The sequence below is a fragment of the Cynocephalus volans genome, chromosome 11, assembly GCF_027409185.1.
Source record: "Cynocephalus volans isolate mCynVol1 chromosome 11, mCynVol1.pri, whole genome shotgun sequence".
NCBI lineage: Eukaryota > Metazoa > Chordata > Mammalia > Dermoptera > Cynocephalidae > Cynocephalus > Cynocephalus volans.
The window spans coordinates 113,039,852-113,064,309 of record NC_084470.1 but is presented as its reverse complement, the minus strand read 5'-3'; the positions used below and the strand labels follow the sequence as shown (position 1 = coordinate 113,064,309).

At 38.1% G+C, this 24,458-nt stretch overlaps 1 protein-coding gene across 3 annotated transcripts in view; it reads left to right on the top strand.

Moving 5' to 3' along the window:
• The window catches only part of RPS6KC1 (ribosomal protein S6 kinase C1), a 207,038-nt gene that overhangs the window by 40,394 nt on the left and 142,186 nt on the right, over positions 1 to 24,458 (top strand). For all 3 annotated transcript variants that reach the window (XM_063114826.1, XM_063114827.1, XM_063114824.1), the window contains one exon: positions 24,216 to 24,331. In XM_063114826.1, coding sequence (XP_062970896.1) covers positions 24,216 to 24,331 — 116 coding nt within the window. The remainder of the gene's footprint in view (positions 1 to 24,215; positions 24,332 to 24,458) is intronic.

Genomic DNA, 24,458 nt, shown 5'->3' with positions numbered 1-24,458 from the left:
AATTTAATAAACATCGTTTATAGCATTTATATTATTATGAGTATTCAGATATTGTTTATTATAGAGTCAGGTAGTATACCACATTTGCATTTTGTTCTCCAAGGTTTAATTGTGACAACTATTGTGTCAACATAAGAAAAATGTTTAAATGTAGTTTTTTTCCCTTATGTTACATCATTGAATCACAATCATGCCACATTTCAGTTTGCTAAATATTTGGACCATGGCTTTGTGGTAACCGGCCTACAAGATGGCCACCCGTGATTCTTGTCTCCTGTTATTCATACCTTGTGTCTTCTCTTTCCAGATTGTCCCGGGGTTTGTCTGTGTGACCAGTTGCAATGCTACATTGTTTCTTTCTTTCTTTTTTTTTAATGCTACATTGTTTCTGAGATTTGGTTACACACACACACACACACACACTCTCTCTCTCTCTCTCTCTCTCTCTCTCTCTCTCTCTCTCTCTCTCTCTCTCTCTGTTTCTCTCTCTCTGGCAGCCTATGAAGAGGCCCACATGGTGAGGAACAGGGGCCTCCAGCCAACACACACACACACACACACACACACACACACACTCTCTCTCTCTCTCTCTCTCTCTCTCTCTCTCTCTCTCTGGCAGCCTATGAAGAGGCCCGCATGGTGAGGAACAGGGGCCTCCAGCCAACAGCTGGTAAACATGAAACCTACCACGACCATATCAGTATCCTTACAAGCAGATTTTCCAGTCATATCAAGCTTTGAGATGCCAGCAGCTCTGATTGACAGATACCTGCAACCTCATTAGAAGCCCTGAGCTTGAGCCACCCAGCAAAGCCATTTTTGAGAGCTTGTTTGGAGGTTCTAGCAGGGGAGCGCAGCTACTCGTATACCCTTGACCGAAGAACGGTCCTCTCCTCTAGCAGGGAAGGTCGTCCTCTTCGACCGAGTGCACAGCTTTGGGAGGGACGCACATGGAGCGGTGAGGGAGGAAGGGGACACTCGCCTAGTCAGCCAGATCAGCCGAATCAACCCTGGCGATCAATGGGGTGACAGATGTCGCAGCCAGATCACCCTCACATCCAGCAAAGCCATTTTTGAATTATTGACTCTCAGAGACTGTGTGAGATAGTAAAGGTTTATTGTTGTAGGCTACTGAGCTTTGTGGGTAATTTGTTACACAGCAGTAAATACCTAAAAGATTTTACTACCTGGAAGTTGAGTGCTATTATAACAAAACCCCAAAATTGTGGAGAGTGGTTTTAGAATGAGCTGCGAGCTTTGAGGATAGTGTTAAGGAGTGCCTGAGTTGCCTGAGAGAAGTGATTAATAGAAGCCTTATTTATGGTCTTTGGTAAGATTACAAGTGAGGATTTTGTGGGAAAGTGAGGTAAATGTTACCAGAAACTAGAGGAAGCCAGGATCCTTCTTATGTAGTTGCAGAAAGTTTACCAACACTGTTGCCTACAGTTACATGAGAAGTAGAAAATGTACCAAATGAACTGGGTAATCTAGCTGAGGAGATTCCTAACAAGAGTGCTTACAGTATGGTGTGATTTTTTTTTTTTTTCTTCTTACAGTAAAATGTGAGAGGAGAGAGAAAAACTAAAGGAAGGATTGTACATAAAGGATCTAGGACTTGTTTTGAAAACACTTAGTCTTTCCAGGTAGCAAACAGTACTAAAACTAAGAAATGATTTCTGAGTAAGTATCAAATCTAGGGAATTGCCAAGCAAATATTGTCTAAAGATGAAGCCCAATGTGAATCTTTAAGACCTCAGAAAAATTCAATCAGACATAATGCTCTCTAAAGAGACTAAATTTATGCCTTACAGATCCTCTCAAATAATAAGGTTTTGTGGAAGCATAAGCCTCAGCCAGCTCTGCAGGAGTCAAAGGTAGAGAAGGGCTTAACTGGGAGGGGTTTGTGGGTATGACTTTGTCTAATTTAGCAAACCCTGGAAAGAGTCACAGGAGACCCACAAATTTTTAAAGGTAATTATATATGTGAAAACATTGCCAGCTTGGACTGACAGGCACAGAAGCAGTACAAAATGAAAAGAGACATTTGTACTGATGCTCCTTGACTTATGATGGGGTTATGTCCTGATAAACCCATTGTAAGTTGAAAATATCCTGAGTCGAAAATGCGTTTAATACACTTGACCTATTGAACATCATAGCTTAGCCTAGCCTACATTAAATGTGCTTAGAAGACTTATATTAGTCTACATTTGGGCAAAATCATCTAACAAAGCCTCTTTTATAATAAAGTGTTGAATATGTCACATAATTTATTGAATATTGCACTGAACGCATATTGCTTTTGCACTGTAAATTCAAAAAATCGTTGAGTGGAACTATCATAAGTCAGGGACTGTCTGTATCCCCCAAATTCTACTGATGGGAAGCAGGCTAAAAAAAACTATGCAGTTGCAAACCTTGCTATCTTTCATTGAAAGGAGTTATAACTCAGAGGGTGGAACCAATAGCCCAGAGGGCAGAGCCAGAGCCTTGGAGAATTACTCCCAGGCTGTGAGACTTAGAGAACTTCCAACATTTATCCTGCTGGACTTCAGAATTACTGTGGGACCACTGACTCCTTTGTGGCTTGCTTTTCCTTTCTTTTTTGTACGAGAGTGTTCATAGCAGTTTTCCTATGCCTGTCCCATTATTGTATATTGAGTGTGTCTCTAGTTTCACAGGACAGAAAGAATTGTACTTAAGGAGCTATACTTAAGGAACTACACCTAAGGAACCTCGTTCACACCTGGACCTGATTTAGATGATGAGATTCTAGACATTAAACTGCTGCTGTAATGGGATGAGACTTTTGGGGACCTTGGGAGGATGGTGAGTATATCTTGTATGGGGGAAGAATGTGAATCATTGGGGCCAAAGAGTGGTTCATGGTGGCCAGCTTCCAAGATGGCCACCAGTGGCCTCTGCCTCCTGGTGTCCTTGTCTAGTTTCCTCCCACATTGAACCAGGATTAGTCAGTATGACTAGTAGATATGGCAGAAGGGATGGTATGTCATTTTCAGGATAGGTTATAAAAAAGACTACAGCTTCTATCTTGGGCATGCTCGCATACCTCAATCCCTATCTCTTCTTCATGTGTCTTCATTTGTTTTGGGAGAAACTAGTTGTCATGTTGTGACAACACTCAGGCAACCTGTAGAGGTGAGGAATGTTTCAAATTTACAGGAAGTTGTAAGGATAATAGTACAAGAACACTTGTATACTTTTTAACCAGATTCACCTGTTGTGAGGCTTTTATCCTATTTGCTGGTATCTCTTCCTCTCTCTCTTCACACACACTTATACCACATATATAAAATATATGCACATAATTTTTTTCTTAAGCTATCTGAGAATATATTCGAAATTTCATGGCCCTTTGCTCCTAAGCTCTTCGGTGTAAATTTCCTAAGAATAGGGATATTCTATTAAACCAACAGAATTTAGTTAGCAATTTGAATAAATTTAATATTAATACAGTACTTTGATCTAATCTACCATCGGTATTCAAATTTTGTCAATTGACGTAATGTTATTTTTCTTCCCTCTAGTATAGGATTCATTATAGGATTGGCATTTCATTTCATTGTTGTCTTTCTTTAGTCTCCTTTAATCTGGAACATTTCCATAGCCTTTTTTTGTTTTTTATTATGTTGGCATTTTTGAAGAATACGCTTTCCCCTACCTATCCAACTCCCCTCCATCTGTTTTAAGAGAATAATTCTTATTTTAGGTCCTTTGATGTTTCCTTATGTTTAGTTTCAGGTTATGATATTCCTGGCTGGATACTACATAAGTATCTCAGAGTATTACATCTGAAGGCACATCATGTCCATCTGCCCCTCATTACTGATATCACTTTGTCTCATCTGGTCAAAGTATTGTCCAGCTTTTTCAGTGTGGCTGCCATAACAAATTTTCATAAACTTGGTGGCTTAAAACAACAGAAATTTATTTTCTCACAGTTCTAGAAGCCAAAAGTCTTAAATCAGTGTTAGTGGGCTGAAATCAAGGTGTTGGTAGGGCTGTACTCTTTTCAGAGGCTCGAGGGGAGAATCTGTTCCTTGCCTCTTTCAGCTTTTAGTGGCTGCCCACATTCCTTAGCATCATTTCAGTCTTCTGGGCCCTCATCTGCAAACCTCTCTCTGCTCCGTCTTCATATTGCCCTCTCTGAAATTTTCTTCTGCCTCTCTTATAAGGACACTTGTGCTGGCATTTAGTGCCCACCTACGTAATCCAGGATAATCTCGCCATCTCGAGATCCTTAATCACATCTGCAAAGACTCTTTTTCCAAATAAGGTAACATTTACAGGGTCCAGGGATTAGGAGGGCCATCTTTTCAGACTACCACACATTGTATGTTCATTTTTTTTTCTTGCAGTTAATAAGTAATCTTTGGGGAGAAAATTTTAAGGTCATGAAAATATCTTGCTTGCCCTTCTAAAAAATTACCCCTTAGATTTAGCATCTGTTGATGATTCTTGCATGAGCCAATGTTTATATGATGGTTACAAAATAATGATTTTCCAGTTCCATAACCCTTCCACATTTGCTGTTACCCTCCCTTCTCTATTTATCTGTGTATCTCTTTATCTGTGCATCTGTGTCTCTGTATCTGTGTATCTATGTTTTTGTATTGTATCTGTGAATCTGTCTATCCATGCTTATTGATTTGGATTCGTATACCTATTTTTTTCTAGTAGTTTAGAATTCATCAAGACACTTAATTATTTTGATCCTCAAATTGTCCCAGCTTTGACCAGTAGGAGTCCTTTTAAACTGGCTTCTGTGTCCTAACTAGCTCCCATTATATTTTTGTTCTTTTTTATTTTAGCACTTCTTATTTTTAGGAGTAATAAGATGTTCAATATTTATCTTGAATGTATTCAATTCCAGCCATGGAATCTGCAGTTTCTTCAAGGAGCCCTTGTTGCTTTTTGTGGGGAATGGTATTAGAGACTATGCAAGTTATCAATTTATTGCATTTTAGCTCCAAATCTACCCTTCACTGCTTTGTTGGATCGTTGTTTCCAACTGGCATGGATGAGCTTAGTCAGTAGAGGGTGTTGGAAGGACACTGTAGGAAGTAGGTTTTGGTGTGCTTCCATTCCTGCTTGCTCTCTGCTGCCAGGGGCGTGTGTGGGATACCTAGTGGTACTCATCCTCTAGCAAATTTTGTTGCCTGTTTATACTTGTGGCACCCTGCCTTCCAGCCCAGGCCTCCTGTCATCACAGCAGAGAGTTTCCCGCTTGCCAGTCTTGGCTGTGGTTCTTTGCCTACCAACTTTGGCCCTCCTACTACGGAGCAGCTGTGACTGAGGCAGCAACTTGTCTCATCCAGTGGGCTGCAGCAATATTGTGTCCACTGAGATCTGAATTCCAGCCTTGGAGAGGAAGCACCTCTTCCAAGTACTTCCTTTTGTTCTCTCCCTCAACACTAGGCATTTCTTAGAGTTGTCTTTTATTCACTCTTAATAGTCAGTCCTGTGTAAATAGTTAATAATTTTTTTTAAATGCAAATGTATTTGAAGGCTCAAGAAACTAAGGGAAGAAAAAGAACACAGCCAGTCTTCCGAGATTACTAGAACCAGAGATAAAATGCCACCAGCCTCTCACTCATCCTTATTATGTTGATGTATCTGCTTCATTCTCTTTGTTGAGGTACAAAGTAAAGAAAATGGCTACAAACAGATCTCAATCTCCTCCCCAGTTCATCTGCAGATTTTGCCATCAAAGAGGACATAAATCTTTTTCTCAAGCTCCAGCCCAGAAAACATCTATGAGAATTCTCCATTTAGCCAGATTAGGTCAACTGTCCATTCTGAGATCATCAGTCATGTCAAGAGGCAGTATGGTGTTTTGGGGTGGAAGTGAGAGACTTCTGTAAGAACATGGCAGCTCTTATTCAAAGTACACCGTTGGTGTGGAATTAAGAGCATTTCTTAGATGACAGGGTAGAGTAGTGCTGTTAGAAGGAGGAGATGGTGCTGGGCAGGCAACCCAATAGCATCTACCACATGCCATGTCCCTTCCTGTGCCTTTCACGTTTTCTCTATCAAATATATATTCTCAAGTATCTGAGCATTATACAATTTAAGGTCAAGGCCGAAGGATGAGGACATAAAACCAAAACACAATAAAACAAAAATAAAAGATGATTCCTCTCAAAGTCTGTTAAGTTTTCATACATCATAAAGTTCTTTTTTTTTTTCCATGTAGTATTTACTTTCTTTTCTTTTCTTTTTTTTTTTTGTCGATATACAATGTGGTTGATTATTGTGGTCAGTTACTGAAACCTCCCTCCCTCCTTCCTCTCCCCCCTCCCTCCTTCCTCTCCCCCCTCCCTCCCTCCCAATAATGTCCTTTCTCTATGCTTGTCGTATCAACTTCAAGGAATTGCAATTGTTATGTCTTCTCCCCCCACCCGCCTGGTTTTTTTTTGTGTGTGTGTGTGTGTGAATTTATTTATTTATTTTTAGCTCCCACCAATAAGTGAGAACATGTGATATTTCTCTTTCTGTGCCTGACTAGTTTCACTTAATATAATTCTCTGTAGGTCCATCCATGTCGTTGCAAATGGCAGTATTTCATTCTTTTTTATAGCTGAGTAGTATTCCATTGTGTAGATATACCACATTTTCTATATCCACTCATCCGAAGATGGACATTTGGGCTGGTTCCAACTCTTGGCTATTGTAAAGAGTGCTGCAATGAACATTGGGGAACAGGTATACCTTCGACCTGATGATTTCCATTCCTCTGGGTATATTCCCAGCAGTGGGATAGCTGGGTCGTATGGTAGATCTATCTGCAATTGTTTGAGGAACCTCCATACCATTTTCCATAGAGGCTGCACCATTTTGCAGTCCCACCAGCAATGTATGAGAGTTCCTTTTTCTCCGCAACCTCGCCAGCATTTATCGTTCAGAGTCTTTTGGATTTTAGCCATCCTAACTGGGGTGAGATGGTATCTCAGTGTAGTTTTGATTTGCATTTCCCGGATGCTGACTGATGTTGAGCATTTTTTCATATGTGTGTTGACCATTTGTATATCTTCCTTAGAGAAATGCCTACTTAGGTCTTTTGCCCATTTTTTAATTGGGTTGCTTGTTTTTTTCTTGTAAAGTTGTTTGAGTTCCTTTTATATTCTGTATCTTAATCCTTTGTCAGATGTATATTTTGCAAATATTTTCTCTCACTCTGTTGGTTGTCTTTTAACTCTGTTAATTATTTCTTTTGCTGTGCAGAAGCTTTTTAGTTTGATATAATCCCATTTGTTTATTTTTCCTTTGGTTGCCTGTGCTTTTGGGGTCGTATTTATAAAGTCTATTTCCAGTCCTACTTCCTGAAGTGTTTCTCCTATGTTTTCTTTAAGAAGTTTTATTGTTTCAGGGTGTATATTTAATTCGTTAATCCATTTTGAGTTGACTTCAGTGTATGGTGAAAGGTATGGGTCTAGTTTCATTCTCCTGCATATTGATATCCAGTTCTCCCAGCACCATTTGCTGAAGAGGCAGTCTCTTCCACAGTGTATAGGCTTGGTGCCTTTGTCAAAGATCAGATGGCTGTAGGAGTGTGGGTTGATTTCTGGATTCTCTATTCTATTCCATTGATCAGTGTGTCTGTTTTTATGCCAGTACCATACTGTTTTGGTTATTATAGCTTTGTAGTATAGTTTAAAGTCAGGTAGTGTTATGCCTCCAGCTTTATTTTTTTTGCTCAGTGTTGCTTTGGCTATGTGTGGTCTTTTGTTATTCCATATAAATGTCTGGATAGTTCTTTCCATTTCTGAGAAAAATGTCATTGGAATTTTGATGGGAATTGCATTGAATTTGTATATCACTTTGGGTAGTATGGACATTTTCACTATGTTGATTCTTCCAATCCAAGAGCATGGGATATCTTTCCAGCTTCTTGTATCCTCTCTAATTTCTCTCAGCAGTGGTTTGTAGTTCTCATTATAGAGATTTTTCACCTCCTTGGTTAACTCAATTCCTAAGTATTTTATTTTTTTGGTGGCTATTGTAAATGGGTAGGCTTTCTTGATTTCTCATTCTGCATGTTCACTATTGGAGAATAGAAATGCTACTGATTTTTGTGTGTTGATTTTGTATCCTGCTACTGTGCTGAAATCATTTATCAATTCCAAGAGTTTTTTTGTAGAGGCTTTAGGCTGTTCGATATATAGGATCATGTCATCTGTAAACAGGGATAGTTTGACTTCATCTTTTCCAATCTGGATGCCCTTTATTTTCTTCTCTTCTCTGATTGCTCTGGCTAGTACTTCCAACACTATGTTGAATAGGAGTGGTGAGAGTGGGCATCCTTGTCTAGTTTCTGTTCTTAAAGGAAAAGCTTTCAGCTTTTCCCCATTCAGGATGATATTGGCAGTGGGTTTGTCATATATGGCTTTAATTATGTTGAGATACTTTCCCTCTATACATAACCTATAGAGGGTCTTTGTCATGAATGGATGTTGAATTTTATCAAATGCTTTTTCAGCATCTATAGAGATGACCATATGGTCCTTATGTTTGATTTTATTACTATGGTGTATCACATTTATTGATTTGCGTATGTTGAACCAATCTTGCATCCCTGGGATGAAGCCCATTTGATCGTGGTGAATAATTTTACATATGTGTTGCTGTATTCTGTTAGCTAGTATTTTAGTGAGGAATTTTGCATCTATATTCATCAAGGATATTGGCCTGTAGTTTTCTTTTTTGGTTATATCTTTACCAGGTTTTGGTATCAGGATGATGTTTGCTTCATAGAATGAGTTTGGGAGATTTGTGTCTGTTTCAGTCTTTTGGAATAGTTTGTAAAGAATCGGTGTCAATTCCTCTTTGAATGTTTGGTAAAATTCTGCTGTGAATCCACCTGGTCCTGGGCTTTTCTTTGTTGAGAGCCTTCTGATATCAGCTTCAATCTCCTTTATTGTTATTGGTCTGTTCAGATTTTCTGTGTCTTCATGGCTCAGTTTTGGGAGCTTGTGTGTGTCCAGAAATTTATCCATTTCCTCCAGATTTTCAAATTTGTTGGCGTATAGTTGTTTATAGTAGTGTCGAATGATTCCTTGTATTTCAGATGAATCAGTTGTAATATCACCTTTTTCATTTCTAATTTTTGTTATTTGAATCTTCTTTCTTCTTTTTTTGTTAGGCATGCTAATGGTTTGTCAATTTTATTTATCTTTTCAAAAAACCAACTTTTTGATTCATTGATCTTTTGTATTGTTTTTTGGGTTTCAATTTCATTCAGTTCTGCTCTGATCTTAATGATTTCTTTCCATCTGCTAACTTTAGGTTTGGATTGTTCTTGTTTTTCTAGTTCTTTAAGGTGAAGTGTTAGGTTGTTCACTTGCCATCTTTCCATTCTTCTGAAGTGAGCATTTAATGTGGTAAATTTCCACCTTAGTACTGCTTTTGCAGTATCCCACAGGTTTTGGTATGATGTATCATTATTTTCCTTAGTTTCAAAAAAATTTTTGACTTCCTGCTTGATTTCTTCTTGGACCCATATGTCATTAAGTAGAATGCTGTTTAATTTCCACGTGTTTGTATAGTTTCCGGAATTTTGTTTGTTATTGATTTCTAATTTTAATCCATTGTGGTCTGAGAAAATACATGGGATAATTCCAGTTGTTTTGAATTTGTTAAGACTTGATTTGTGGCCTAATATGTGATCTATCCTGGAGAATGAGCCATGTGCTGATGAGAAGAATGAATATTCTGAGGTTGTTGGATGGAATGTTCTGTAGATATCTGCCATGTCCAATTGGTCTAGAGTATTGTTCAGATCTTGTGTTTCTCTACTGATTCTTTGTTTGGATGATCTGTCCAATATTGAAAGTGGGGTGTTCAGGTCCCCTACTATTATGGTATTAGTGTCTCTTTCCTTCTTTAGGTCTAATAGAGTTTGTTTTATAAATCTAGCTGCTCCAACATTGGATGTGTATATATTTATGATTGTTATGTCTTCTTGATGCATCAGTCCTTTTATCATTACATACTGTCCCTCATTGTCTCTTTTTATGGTTTTTAGTTTAAAGTCTGTTTTATCAGGTATAAGAATAACTACTCCAGCTCGTTTTTCTTTTCTGTTTGCATGGTAATTCTTTTTCCATCCTTTCACTCTTAGTCTATGTGAATTTTTATGTGTGAGGTGGGTCTCTGAAGGCAGCATATAGTTGGGGCCTCCTTTTTAATCCAGTCAGCCTGTCTGTGTCTTTTGATTGGTGAATTTAAGCTTTTTACATCAAGATTTGTTATTGAAAAGTGTTGATTTATTTCTAGCATTTTATTGGTTGTTTGGTTGTCTTAGGTGTCTTTTGTTCCTTGCTTTCTGATTTACTGTTTGTTTTCTGTATTTGTTGGTTCCTTGTGTTGTAGATAGCCTTTTTGTTTGTTTGTTTTCTCTTCACGAATGCCATTTTTATTATACTAGTGGGTTTTGATTTTTCTTGGGTTTTTATGGCAGTGGTAGTTATTTTTCAGGAACCAAACCCAGTACTCCCTTGAGAATTTCCTGTAAGGGTGCTTGTGTGGTGGGGAACTCCTACAGTTTTTGTTTGTCTGAGAAATATACTATTTGCCCTTCATTTCAGAAGGATAGCCTTGCAGGGTAGAGTATTCTTGGCTGACAATCTCTGTCTTTTAGTATTTTGAATATATCTTCTCATTGTTTTCTGGCTTTTAGGGTTTGTTATGAAAAGTCTGATGTTAGTCTGATTGGGACTCCCTTATAGGTGATTTGATGCTTCTCTCTTGCAGCTTTTAAGATTCTCTCTTTGTCTTTGAGTTTTGCCAAGTTGACTATAACATGTCTTGGAGAAGACCTTTTTGAGGTGAATACGTTTGGGGATCTTTGAGCTTCCTGGATCTGAAGATCTGTGATTTTTCCTATACCTGGGAAGTTTTCTGCCACTATTTTGTTGAATATGTTTTAAGTGCAATCTCCGTTTTCCTCCCTTTCTGGAATACCCATGACTCGGATGTTTGAGCGCTTAAGGTTGTCTGATATCTCTCTCAGATTTTCTTCAATGCCTTTGATTCTTTCTTCTTTTTTTCTTTTTGTCTGCCTTTGTTATTTCAAACAGCCCATCTTCAAGTTTAGAGGTTCTCGCTTCAACTTCCACAAGCCTGCTGCTTAAACTCTCCGTTGTTTTTTTTATTTGGCTGAATAAATTCTTCAGTTCGGCAAGCTCTGCTACATTTTTTTTCAGGGCATTGATTTCCTTGTACATTTCTTCTTTCAGGTCCTGCATACTTTTCCTCATTTCGCCATGTTGTCTAGTTGAGTTTTCTTGTATCTCATTCAGTTTCCTTAGAATTATCACTCGAAATTCCTTGTCAGACAGTTCAAGGGCTTCTTGTTTTATAGGATCTAGAGCTTGAGAGTTATTACCCTTTGGTGGTGTACTTTCTTGATTTTTCGTATTTCTGGTATCTTTTCTTTGATGTTTATTCATTGTGGCAGGGGGTTTCACAGTCTACAGGTTTGACACTATTGTCTGACTAAGATGTTGCTGGGGTTGCCAATTTGGTATGGCTACCTCAGTGAATGCTCAGTTGGCCACTAGTGCCTTGTATGTGTGGTTGCCTCGGGTCTTGGGCCTCTCTGGGGAGCCGTCTCTCTTGTCAGCTTGGACTCGGCCTGGCTGCTGGGTCACGCGGTGATACCGCAGGTTGTGTGGCCCCTGCCGAGCTTCCACCTCCCCTACTGGACGTCTCCCTGTTCCGCACGTACTGGGCTGGGCTGCTGGGTTGCGTGGAGGCACCACAGAGCGTGTGTTCTCTGCGGAGCTTCCCTTTCCCCTGCTGGATGTCTCTCTGCTCCGTGCGCGCCGCGCTGGGCTTGGAATGGAGCCAGGTGGTGGCGGTGAAGCCTACCTGCTGCTGGATCGTGCAGCGGCAGCCCCCCCACAGGGTGTGTGGTCTCTATGGAGCTTCCACCTCCCCTGCTGGACATTTCTCTGCTCTGTACACACTGGGCCCGGCTGCTGGATCACACGGTAGCAGTGTGGTCTCTGTGGAGCTTCTGCCTCCCTCGGTGGACGTCTCCCTGCTCCATGCACACTGGGCTGGGCTGCTGAATCGTGCGGCGTTGGTGTGGTCCCCACGGTTTCACTTTCAATAGTTTCTGAGGCTGAGAGGTCCAAAGTCCATCTGGTGGTGGCGACAATGACCCAGGGATCTCACACTAATGGAGTTGTGTAGGGGTGACAGGGTATTCAGAGCCAGTCAAGCGTCCCAGCAGCTCACTCCCGTGGGCGCGAGATTCTGGGACAGCTGCATCTGGTGTGGGCCTCAGGCTGCTTCTACTCATTGCAGAAAGTGGTAGGCAGCTGGCAGGTAGAAGCAGATCAGATTCTGGGACAGCTGCATCTGGCATGGGCCTCAAGGGCTGCTTCTACTCGTGGTGGAAAGTGGCAGGCAGCTGGCAGGTACAAGCAGATCACATGGCGACAGGAAGTAAGAGAGAGGAAGCAAGAGAGTAGTTAATAATTTTTTTATAAGACTTTCTCTGTTTAGATTGCTGCATGGATTCCATTTTCTGGCTGGTCCCTTGGCTGCTACAGAGACCACTGTCTGGGCAGTAGGTATGCTTGTTGCAACTTGCTTCTAGGTTTTTTTCCAGCAGCTGGAGTTAGGAAACATAATGCATGTATATACATATATATATATACAGCACACACATTTATACATACTTCCGTTCATATGCAAAATTGCATATATACATGTATATGTGCACATATGTTTGCATGTATGCACACGTGTACGAGGAGTCTTCAGAATGTTCATAGGAAAATTCATATTATTTTAAAATTTATTTTCCCATGAACTTTTTGAAGTACCCTCATACATATTTTAGAATTGTGTACAATATCTTTTGCTAAATAAATTTTTATACGTTCAGTTTTTATATGTTCAATTATTTGTTTAATCCCTGCCTCTCCTCTTTGATTTTGGGTTTCTGGTCTTGATTAGAAGACTCTTCCAATACCTAAATTTTCTTGCAAGATGATTATTACAGTTTGGAAAAGTCTTTTTGTAATCTGTGAGGAATTTATACTCGAATGGGATGTCAGAAGATGCTTCATTTTACTTTTTCTTTCAGATGGATAAATATTGGGTCTAAAATCACTTATTACATAGTCCATCTTTTTCCCAGTGAAATTGAACACATGCTCATTATGTATTAACTTTTCATATGAGTTACCATGAATTAAGAATTTTTTCTTTTGTGGCATTTATTTGTCACTTCTTATATAAATACCTATTTGCGTACCACGTCGATGTTTGTGTAATGGCTTTTTAGAGTATGTTCTGATAAGTAGTACCAGCCAAATTTCTCATCAACATTGGGGAAATTGTTGTCTTTCATGATTGTCCTCGAATTCCTTGGGCTCTTAACATTGGTAATTCTTGGTTCTAAGAAGCTGTGCCAGTTTTTCATTTATTGCTTCTTAGCTTGAAGTTCCTTCTTTCATTTCCTGCTCTGTTAATGGGTTGGACTCTTTCAGTATCTTTTCCTTTACAGTGAGTACGCCATTAAGCTTGGCATACTGGAGGGTGCTGGAGGGGCATTGCAGGAGGGTAGGGGCTTTTCTTCGTCCTTCCAGTGTGCTACACATTTTGTATTTTCATGGCTTGCTCCTGCTGTATTGTTGCCAGAGGTCTTCTGCCACACACCAGAGCACAGTCTCTTGACAAGCTTGCAGGCTTAGCCAGTTTGGTGGCCACCTAGCAGAGGATACCAGCGCACTGCAGGCCTATTGGAGAGCTGGCTTCTGACTCTCTGACTCACTCCCTGTGTGTCCTTGCCACTCAGCTTCACCTGCCAGATTCCCACAGCATTGTGTCCTGTGCCTCTCCTGCCATGGATACTGTGGACCCCAGGCCTTGCTGCCCTGATGGCAAGCAGGCTCCTGATGCCCCTTCTCCTTCTGCATGTGTGTCTGCCAGCCTTGGTCTGCCTTTACCCCAGAAACTTGTTTCTGATGGCCTTCTCAGTACAGACACTGCATACATCAGGCCCTGTATTACCTTGTTTGTGAGTGGGCACCTCACATTATGACTCTCTGTGCCTGCCTGCCACTCTAGACAACTCTGGAGTGGTCTTTCCTGCCTTTATGGCAACTATGGGCCAGTCTGTCTTGGGGAACCCAACAGACTTCTTCTCCATCCAGTGGTTGAAACTACACCTTGTCCACGTAGATCTGAATCCCAGTCTTGGGGAGGGATTCCACCTTCCACGTTGTTCCTTTATTGGGTGCCCTCCTTCACCCTAAGGTGTTCTTTAGAGTTTTCTTTTCACCCTTGTTACTCCTCTGTTATGGGTAATAATTCTTTATATTAAACTTTCCACATTACAGTTACTGTGTGGTTTTGGTTTCTTGATTGAACCTTACTGATACTCTCTTCAATTTAAGAAGAATTCTGGATGACTTATCTCCATTGAGTCACAGTCTACACGGAATAGAGATTTCTTCAAGCTGATTGCAGGACTGCAGTACTCATGAATTTCACACTTGCTTTCTCAGGATGTTCTGCATGTTTCACAACTCTGAGATTTGGAGATGCAGGGCATCTCATATAGTATCACAGTATCGGTGGCATTTGTGCCAGAATGAAGTGGTCCTCAAAAGCTGTTGCTCCAATTCTTTAATTTTAATGAACAGTTAATATTAATAATTTATGATTTTAATAATATCGTGAAGTAAAAGAGGTATCTTGGGTGCATAATCAAAAAGGAAAGCATTTTTATTTTCTTAGGTGAAAAACAATTGAGAGATGTGGGCAGCAGGTCAGTAGTGTTAGAACCATTAGTTTTGATGGGGTCTTCAATTCATTCTGTCCCCCTACTAAGCATTAGGTGGTTCATGAACTTTTACCATCTTAGGCTATTAACCTTTTGACTGCTTGCTTTTGGCCTTTGAGCTCAGACTCAGTGGTGTTTCACATTTTTGTTGCCTTCTTTTGCAGTAAGTATCCAACATCTCTGGTTCCTTACTTTTTTTCTTGATATCTTTCCTGTTTAAAGGTGTAGTTGCTCTTTGCCATTGCAACTACTACCTCCTTTGACCACCATTTTGCTGCTACTGGGCCTGGTAAGCATGGTTACATGCTAAAAATCTGTTATTAATAATGTTTTCTTTGGTTAATTTCAGTCTAAATATTTATCATTTAGATTCAAGAAATATTTTTGTTTTGTTTTTTTTTTTGGCAGCTGCCCGGGACAGGGATTCAAACCTTTGACCTTGGTGTTACAAGCTGGCACTCTAACCAACTGAGCTAACTGGCCAGCCCCAAGAAACATTTAAAAACTGGCACTGGGGATATGATGACTCACACAGCTTCTATCTTCTGAGAAACTTAGAGTCTCATAGTTGAAAAAGTAAACATCACAATCCAGAGCTGAAAAAGGGAAGTGCTTTAGGATGTGGTATCCTCACTGTCAAAATTTTAAGACTTCTGGCACTCTAATTATGAAGATGCAAATAATTAGAGGGAGTCACCAATCTGAGAAGTTTCAGGAATCATGCCTCTAAGCCCACACCAAAAAGTGTTTTTTTGTATTCTAAAAGAAACTTCCTTCATGGTATTTTTATCTTTTCTTCCTCCTTTCTCTTTTTTTTTTTTTGTCTTTTTCGAGACGAGCACTCAGCCAGTGAGTGCACCGGCCATTCCTATATAGGATCCGAACCCGCGGCGGCGGGAGCGTCGCCATGCTCTCAGCGCCGCACTCTCCTGAGTGCGCCACGGGCTTGGCCCCCTCCTTTCTCTTTGATTCCTTGACAAGACTGTGTGATTTAGAGAGTGCTTCAGTCTTACTTATAAATGTATCTTGAACACATAAATGTTTAAAAAATAAGTTGAACAAATGAATGATGAGTTAAGATTTAAGAGGTTGTATTGTTATAGGTGATGATGTCATTGAAAGTCCATCCCAAAGCCCAAATTAAAATGTTTGCTTATGGGGAAATATATGCATGACATAGAAGAATATCTATGAATAACATAAATTTGCATAGTTTTTTGGAGGACAATTTGAAATATACCTTTCTTTTAGCAATTCTGTTTTTAATGAATTTTCCTTCACATCTATTCTCATGTGTACATAGGAGATATATATCAATGGGTATTAAACATTTTAATCTCAGAAGTCTTTCATTATATTCTTAATAATTATTGAGGACCTCAAAGAACTATTGTTTATGTGGGTTATAGCTATTAATATATGCCACACTAGAAATTTTAAAAATTGTATAAGATAAAAAATAACTACATGTTAACATAAAATTACATTTTTTTTTTAATGAAGAATGACTCTTCCAAAGCAAAAAAGAAATAGAAGGTTAGTGTTAGTTTACGTTTTTGCAAATCTCTAATGCTTAGCTTAAAGGAAGACAGCTGGATTCTCATATCTGTTTCTGTATTCCATGTGTTGTGATATGTTGTTTTGGTTGAAGTTTATGAAGAAAATTCAGGGTCATACAGATGATGTAGTTGATAAAGGGAGGAGTATTTTAATACTTTTTTCAGATAATTGAAGGTATTTTTAAACTTGACAAAATGGTAATTTCTTAAAGGCTAGTTGCATTGTGGAATATGAAACCCTATCAGTGAATTTTTGTACTTTGTTACTTTAAAATCCATTGGTCTATATTAGATTTGACTGGATCTTTTACCTATACATGAATTTGTGACATCATGCATTGATCATTTGAGAAATATTGGTTCTCTGAGTTATGCAAATCTTGCAAATGTTGATCCATTTCATTATACAATGTCAAAAAATTGTTAACGTCACAGAAAAGCTCATAGTGACTTGCTTAACAGCTTCAATTCTATCACTGACAGTAGTACTATTTGTTGTTTTCTTTGAAGTGTTAGGCTGACTTTGTTTATTTTTGAGAAAATATCTGCCACATATCCAAGTCTGAATAGTTATAGTTTGTTTTGTTTCACAGAATTAAAAAAAAATGTTCTCAAGGGTTGAGATTCAGTAAAGTTAATAATTTTTACTGTTTCGTCAAGGACATTCTTGAGTGACACTGGCATTAAAAACTTTTTTTTAAATATGAGAGAGTGACAGTAAGGAATATAATAACTACTAGTAAGTATAGTTGGGTGCTATTGCCTTGATTCATGTGAAGAGGTCACCAGTTTTACTGCCATTGCTTTTAGACCATCAGTGTAAATGTCAGTGTAGTGAAAAATGCAACTACTGTCTTAGTATGATTATGAAAATAGTTTTGACCTTGCTGATTGCCTGGAAGGCCCTTGGAGAACTCCCAGCAATATGTGGATCACACTTTGAGAACACACACATACCCATGCACCCATACACCCACAACCACCCACAAACACATATATGGATACACATACATATACATACATATGTGTCTTCATTGCAGCATTATTTTCAGTAGAAGGAAGCTGAAAATAAATTGTTTCTCAATATATGATTATATGGATGTGATATAATTTAGCCAATTAATAGAATTCTGCAATTTGAGATACACTGGTGTGAAGGTTAATTCTAGATGTCAACTTGGTTAGATGAAGGAATGCTGAGAAACTTGGTAAAGCAATCTTTTCAGGTGTGTCCATGAGGGTGTTTCCAGCAGAGATTAGTAGGAGAGTCTGAGTGGTGTGGGTGGGAACCATCCAATCCACTAGGGGTCCAGAGAGAACAAAAGACAGAAGAAAGAGGTGAAGCTCTCTCTTGATCCGCTGGAGCTGGGACACATTCTTCTTTCCTGTCCGTGGACATCAGAGCTTGAGACTCTTCAGCTTTTGGGTTCCAGAACTTACACCAAGGACACCATCAGCTTCCCTGGTTCTGAGGCCTTTGGACTTGGACTGAGCCACGCTACCGGCATCCAGTTTATAGAAGGCCTATCGTGGGACTTTTCTTCGTAGCCACGTGAGCTAATTCCCCTAATAAATCCCTCTCATATAAATATAGCATATCCTATTGATTCTGTCTCTCTGGGGAACCCTGACTAATACAACTGGTGTGGAAAGATGTCTAAGATATATTTTTAAGTTAAAGAAAACAAATGTTGCACAGCAATATGTTTAGTAAGATCCCATCTGTGTGTAAATAGATATGTATGTTTGTGTGAAAAAAATACCTGTATACATTTGTACAGTGTATGTAACCTCTGAGTGAGGGGAAGGAGAGATATTTTTACTTTCAGCCTTGTACTGTCTATATCGTGGAATTTCATTGCATATATGTACATCTTTAACTTTAATCCTAGAAGATACACAGCCTGGCTTCTTAAACCGTAAGCTTGTCACTGAGGGAGAGGGAGTGGCTTTTAAATTGGTTGAGGTTCTTAACTGTTATTGTCTGTTGCTAACAGGGTATCTTCAAATTTTCTCCATATCTTTTCATATTATAGAATGAGAGTTTCTTATTAATCTTAGTAAGTAGCCAATTTATTTCTTTCAATAAATAGTACAGTCTATTTGTAATACTTGATAACTATAAGTGAACCCTGCAGGCAACAGTTGTGGTTGTGTGGAGGGAATTGTTGGTTAATCATCTATCTTTTTAGCTCCTCTCACATTTTTAGTAAGTAAAGCTTAGCTGCAAAGGAGTCCTATTGTAATCTTCTGAACCATCGGAGATATAGTTACTGTTGTATTAGTACATGCCTTTTGCAATCAGACAGATTTAGACTCAAATCTTTTGTCCACTATTTACTAGTGGTGTGACCTTATACAAATTAACATCTGAGTCTAGTTTTCTTATTGGTAAGATAGGGATAATACCTTACTGTTCTGAGGATTATGTCTGTGTTACTTGTATGTAGCTCAGTGCTTGACAATACCTGCTAGTATTAGCTCTTATCTGTTGCTCAATTAGTTTACTGTTCTTCTAACGTCATACTCTAGTGTCTCCTTCTTTAGTTTTGCACTGCTCCACTGCGAAATTTCTGGTTAGCCTTTCAGACTTTTAGATGATTTCTCTTCTAGGAATTTCTCCATGTTTCCATTAGGCTGAGTGAGTCGTTTTCTCCTCTCAGTTCTGTATCTCATCTTAACTGTATCTCAACTTAACTCACTTTACTTTTCTCCAAGTTTTTAATTTGTAGTTTTCAAATTTACAGAAAAAAATTAAATGAATAGTGTAGGGAACACCTATATACCTTTTTCCCCCAAATTCACTGTTTGTTAACATTTTGCTACATTTTCTGTATTTCTGTCAGTGTGTATCTTTTGTTTTTTTCCTGAGCCATTTGGGAATAAGTTGCAGATATTGTAACATTTCACCATATTTCTCCTAGGACTATAATACCACATCACACCCATGAAATTTATCACTGATACAATAATAATATGATGTAGGCAATCCATAGTTCAAATTTCTCCAGTTGCCCTAAAAATTTCCTTTTTAGCTTTTTTTTTTTCTCTTTTCTGGATCCACAAGCAAACCTTTCTTGAGTTGTTTCTTTAATCTAGAATAGTCCTTATGTATTTTTTTGATCTTTCATGCCAATGACACTTTTAAAGAGTGTGGGACAGTTTTGTAGAAGGTTTCACAATCTGAATCTGATTGCTTTCTCATGATTAGATTATTGCTTTTTGTTTGTTTTGTTATTATCTGTCATCAAACTATGATTTCCTGTGAGAAAGAGACAGCAGCTCCTGACAGCAAAGAACTGGTTTGCACTGTATATCAGTTCGACCTTGGTGTTTCTTAGAGTCGGCCTGGCATTCACGGCTAGACTGCATTGTTCTCCTATTGAACATTAATAGTTTCACAGAACAAGAACATGGGACAAGGTCACTCTGTGTTCTTGGATCAAGACAAAAACAAGACCACCTGTAATTTTGTCCGAACACAGATAAAAAAGCATTTTTCAAGTCAAAAAAAGGATCAAACGTATCTTAATTCTGGCTGTCATGAGTGACTACTGCTTCTTTATAAATCACAGCCTTAGCCTTGCTTTGTTCTTCCTACCTTATTGTGTAAGATTTATGAAAAGTCGTAGACTCTTAGAATTAGATAGAATTCATAGAATCATAGAATTACCCCCATGTCGTGACAGCATCTGATCCAGGGTAAAGCCCCACTTCCTTGAATCTTTCCCCAAAGCACCTAACACAAGCCCAAGTCCTGTAAGTTCTTTCTAATACCCTCTGGGTGAAACACCCTAGGGTTCCCAATGGTGTGTATTCTCCCTAGTTGCAAGGAGGAATAAATCCAACTTGTTTAAATAGTGATCTGTTCCTGGAACTGAGTGGCTAGAGAGAATTCACACCTGAGAATCTTGGCCTCTCTTTTCACTTGGTGAATGAATTTTTGATATAGTTAAGAGTCATCAGCATCTGGCTAGTTTTGTACTGGTCAAGGATAAGTTTTAGTTCTGTATATCTAGTTTTTGTTCATTGAGATATGCATGTTTAAAAAGTTATAAACTCTGCTCTCTAGGAGTTGTGAATAATAAAAAAAAATAAGAGAAAATCCTGAAGACAGCTTATAAATCAAAGAGAGGCTTTCTGGTTATTTTTAGTGATTAACCACCTTAGTTAGAATGTTTGAATTTAATTTTTCTCTCCACAGCTTTTAGTAAACAGATCATTGTTGGATAATTGGGGTTGGGGGAGTAGCTTATATATACTAATATATATACACGCACACATGTGCAAAATATACGTCATGTATAATATTGCACAATAAACCTTCTTAGGAAAAATTTGTTTTGCGTTTTTTACTTTTATAATTTTTCTGCTTTGTTTATAGGAAAATAAACATTGGCACCATGAATAGCAATTTAAAGCAGCAGTAAAAGAAGCACCTGTTTATGATTTTTCATGTAGTTCCTTCCTTTCAAGTGGAATTTTGATTATATTAAAGGGTAAACAACTAGAGAATAGTCACAAGGGTGTTGTCTGCCATTAGGATGAATATTGAATCTTGCTATTTTTTAAAAAATTAAAAAATTAGATGGCTTTGTTATATGCATTAGGCTGGTAGTGATTGCATTAAGATTTATCTGCGTCTCTTTGTTTATGCTACCAATACTATTTTGTTGTTGTTGTTGTGCTTCTTAAATATCTTAGGAACAAAGAAGTGAGCTTGCTCTTTCATTGTATTTGTTCTGATGATAGAATTCAATGTAACTGAACCCTTTAATGCATAAACCTTTATTGTTGGTTGTGCTCCATTCTGAAAAAATGTGTTAATTCATCTCTGCTTGTCCAAGTTAGTGGAATAGAAATATATAGAGCAGTAGAAGTACAACAAAGATGTACTTTTGACATATTTATTCCAGTGCTTAAGCATTTTAGTCAAGCTTAATGGGGGAATGAGGTGGGGTGATTAAAGGCCCCCAATTTTTACACTTTTGTTTCAGATAAAAATAAGATCTTTTTAGGGTACCATTAAATATTTGGAAGTCTTCCACTAAAATTTCTTAACAAGTAGTTAATGCATGTAAAGATGATACCAGGTGGTCTTGTGGGTCGAAGCATAATATAACATGTGCATCTTCCAGGTTTCTTTTCTAAGATTACACCTGGCCCTCTGTTTCCAGGGGTTCCGCATCCATAGATTCAACCAATCATATATCTAAAATAATTGGAAAAAAAAAAATTTTATCTGTACTGAACATGTACTAACTTTTTTTCCTTGTCATTATTTCCTAAACAATACAGTATAATAGTTTACCTAACAATTATATTGTTTTAGGTATTATAAATAATCCAAAGATGATTTTAAGTGTATGGGAAGATGTGTAGGTTATATGCAAATACTGTCAGAGACTTGAGCATCTACAGATTTTGGTATCTGTTAGGGGCCCTGGAACCAATCCTCCATGGATACCGAGGGACGACTGTATAGATATTTACAAAATGACTAATATTAACTCACAGGTACTGGAACGTAATTTCTGTTTGAAAGAATTATGTTGTACTGTAGTCATAAGCACAGGTTCATCCTTTATTTAGCCAAAAGAAGGAATAATGAGCATTGAACTTGTTTGGCCAGTTGATTTTTCCCAAGATTGAATAATTTACATTGTTTTCATCCAGAGAATTTGCTCTACCTGTTGGAGCTCTTGGAAGTTTTTTTCCAGATAATATTATTGATAGGTACTCTAACAGTGTCATTTTAGATGTGCTATTGTCATTGAGAGAATTTAGTTTAATTGTTGTATATGACTGAGAACTCATAGAAAATAGATGTAGCATAATGGATTATATTAGGTTTGTGACAAACTTAAAGCAGTATAGAAGTCAATTTTTTTCTCATGGCAAGTGATCTGGAGGTAGCCTTGGGCATGGCAACTCCTCAGTGATCAGGAATACAAGCTTCTCACTTGTTGCTGTGTCATTTTTAACCTTTCCACTTCATGGTCCTTCCTAGAAGGGAGAAGTGACAAATAAAAAAAGTGGGGAGAGAGTATCTATCAGTTGTCTTTTCCAGAGATTTCTGGAAAGCCACATTTTATCTTTTGTTTATGTCTTATTGGCCAAAACTTAGTCTATGTCCACACTTAACTGTAAGGCAAGGTGGCAATTATAGCCTTTTTTCTGGGCTACCATGTACCCAGTTAAAAATTGGGGATTGCCTTACTAAGGAAGAAAGCGAGAACAGATACTTGGATAGCTACAGGTAGCCTATTCCATAGAATATAAAAAGAAGTATACTGGATGTTAGGAATTCTCTAATTGATTGCTACTTGCCTGATAACCTTTACTAGGCCATGGCTCTTTGAGGATGTTGATAAAAGTTATAGGCGCTTTCAATAGAAATACATAACTGTGTGTATATCCATGGAACTCTGTAGGATTGTTGTCTCTGAAACCCATCGATGTACCATGGCTTAGGGGGTTGTTTATGGACTCAGTGTTAAGATTTCCTGTTAGAATGTTCCAGTGTAAGAGAGTTCTCTTTTTAGAAAGTTTATCATTTTTCACTCACACAGTCAATAAAAGTTTGCTAGTGTGTTCTGTATGCTAGTCACTATGACAGCACTTAAAGATTCAAAAACACTGTGATAATCTGTGATTGAACCCAGGCCTAACGCCAAAACCTTCTTTTAGTTATCACAAAATAGACACTTCGCCATAAGCATGAGACACATTGAGTGGAGGGTATTTTAGTGGTTCAGTTTCCAATTCTTGCCTTGGGTTACGTAACTCGGAATCTCTTTGTGCCTCAGTTTTCTGTTAACACTTTGTAAAGCCACTTAAAATCTTTTAAGTATGTGATAATACTACTCTTCTGATTTCGTATTTTTTAAACCTCTGTTGCAATCAGTATGATACATGGCATGTGACAAATGTCAACTAGTAATCTAATCTTAGTACAAAATGATCATATTTGAAAATGTCTTATCAACATTCAAATTGTATATATCATTAAAAAAATTCTATGAAAACCACCTTTCGGTCAACTTGTAATGCATAACTCACTGGTGCTACGTGTGTTCTCTTTTTTTCTCACAAGCATGCTGTCATGTAGGCTGATATCATCATACATGGAATTTAGCATAAAAGCTTTTTGCTTCAAGCTGAGGTTTTTGACCCTACTGATAATACAGATGTTCTCATAATTTCCTCTCGTCAACCCCTTTATAAATCAAAAAGAGTAGAAAAGTGAAAATTATGAGTAGTTACAGTATTAAATTAGTATAAAAAAAACCATTTGAGTTCATTAAAATTATCTTTTCAAATTTAGTTTCTTTTCTTTTTTTTTTTTTAAACAAATTTTATTTTTATTTATTTATTTATTTATTTGTCTTTCTCGTGACCGGCACTCAGCTAGTGAGTGCACCAGCCTTTCCCATATAGGATCCGAACTCGCGGTGGGAGCGTTGCCACGCTCCCAGCGCTGCACTCTTCCGAGTGCGTCACGGGCTCGGCCCCTCAAATTTAGTTTCAAATCACCAGCTTCTTAAATGGTAAGTTTCTTACATTGACAGGTCCTAGATTATGAATGCACCATTTATTTATGAGTTGATGCCTCTGTTTCTTGTTTTATCAGGAACATTATTTTCTTTTCTAGTGAGAGTGCTGCTGATTCTAACTGTAGAGATCAGATTTGACTTCAGAAGTTCACATAATAAGCACAGCAGATAGGCAGTGATAGGCCCACTCCTGCTTTCTAGTTTCTGGACGGAAAACTATCATAAACCATTGTTTGAGCATTCTTTTCTTAAATGTTGATTCTTATTTAATTCTAGGGCGATTTGATGAAACTGTTATTGAAGAGAGAAGACAGTGTGCTGAAGACCTGCTACAGTTCTCTGCCAATATTCCTGCTCTTTACAACAGTAAACAGCTTGAAGATTTTTTCAAGGTTTGGTAGTCTTTCTGGAATATTTTATATCTTATTAAATACTTTTGTTTTCTAATTTGTAGTAAAGTGAAATATAAAATGTCATTAATATTTGAATTTTATCATTCACCATAAAAGTAGGAGTTAA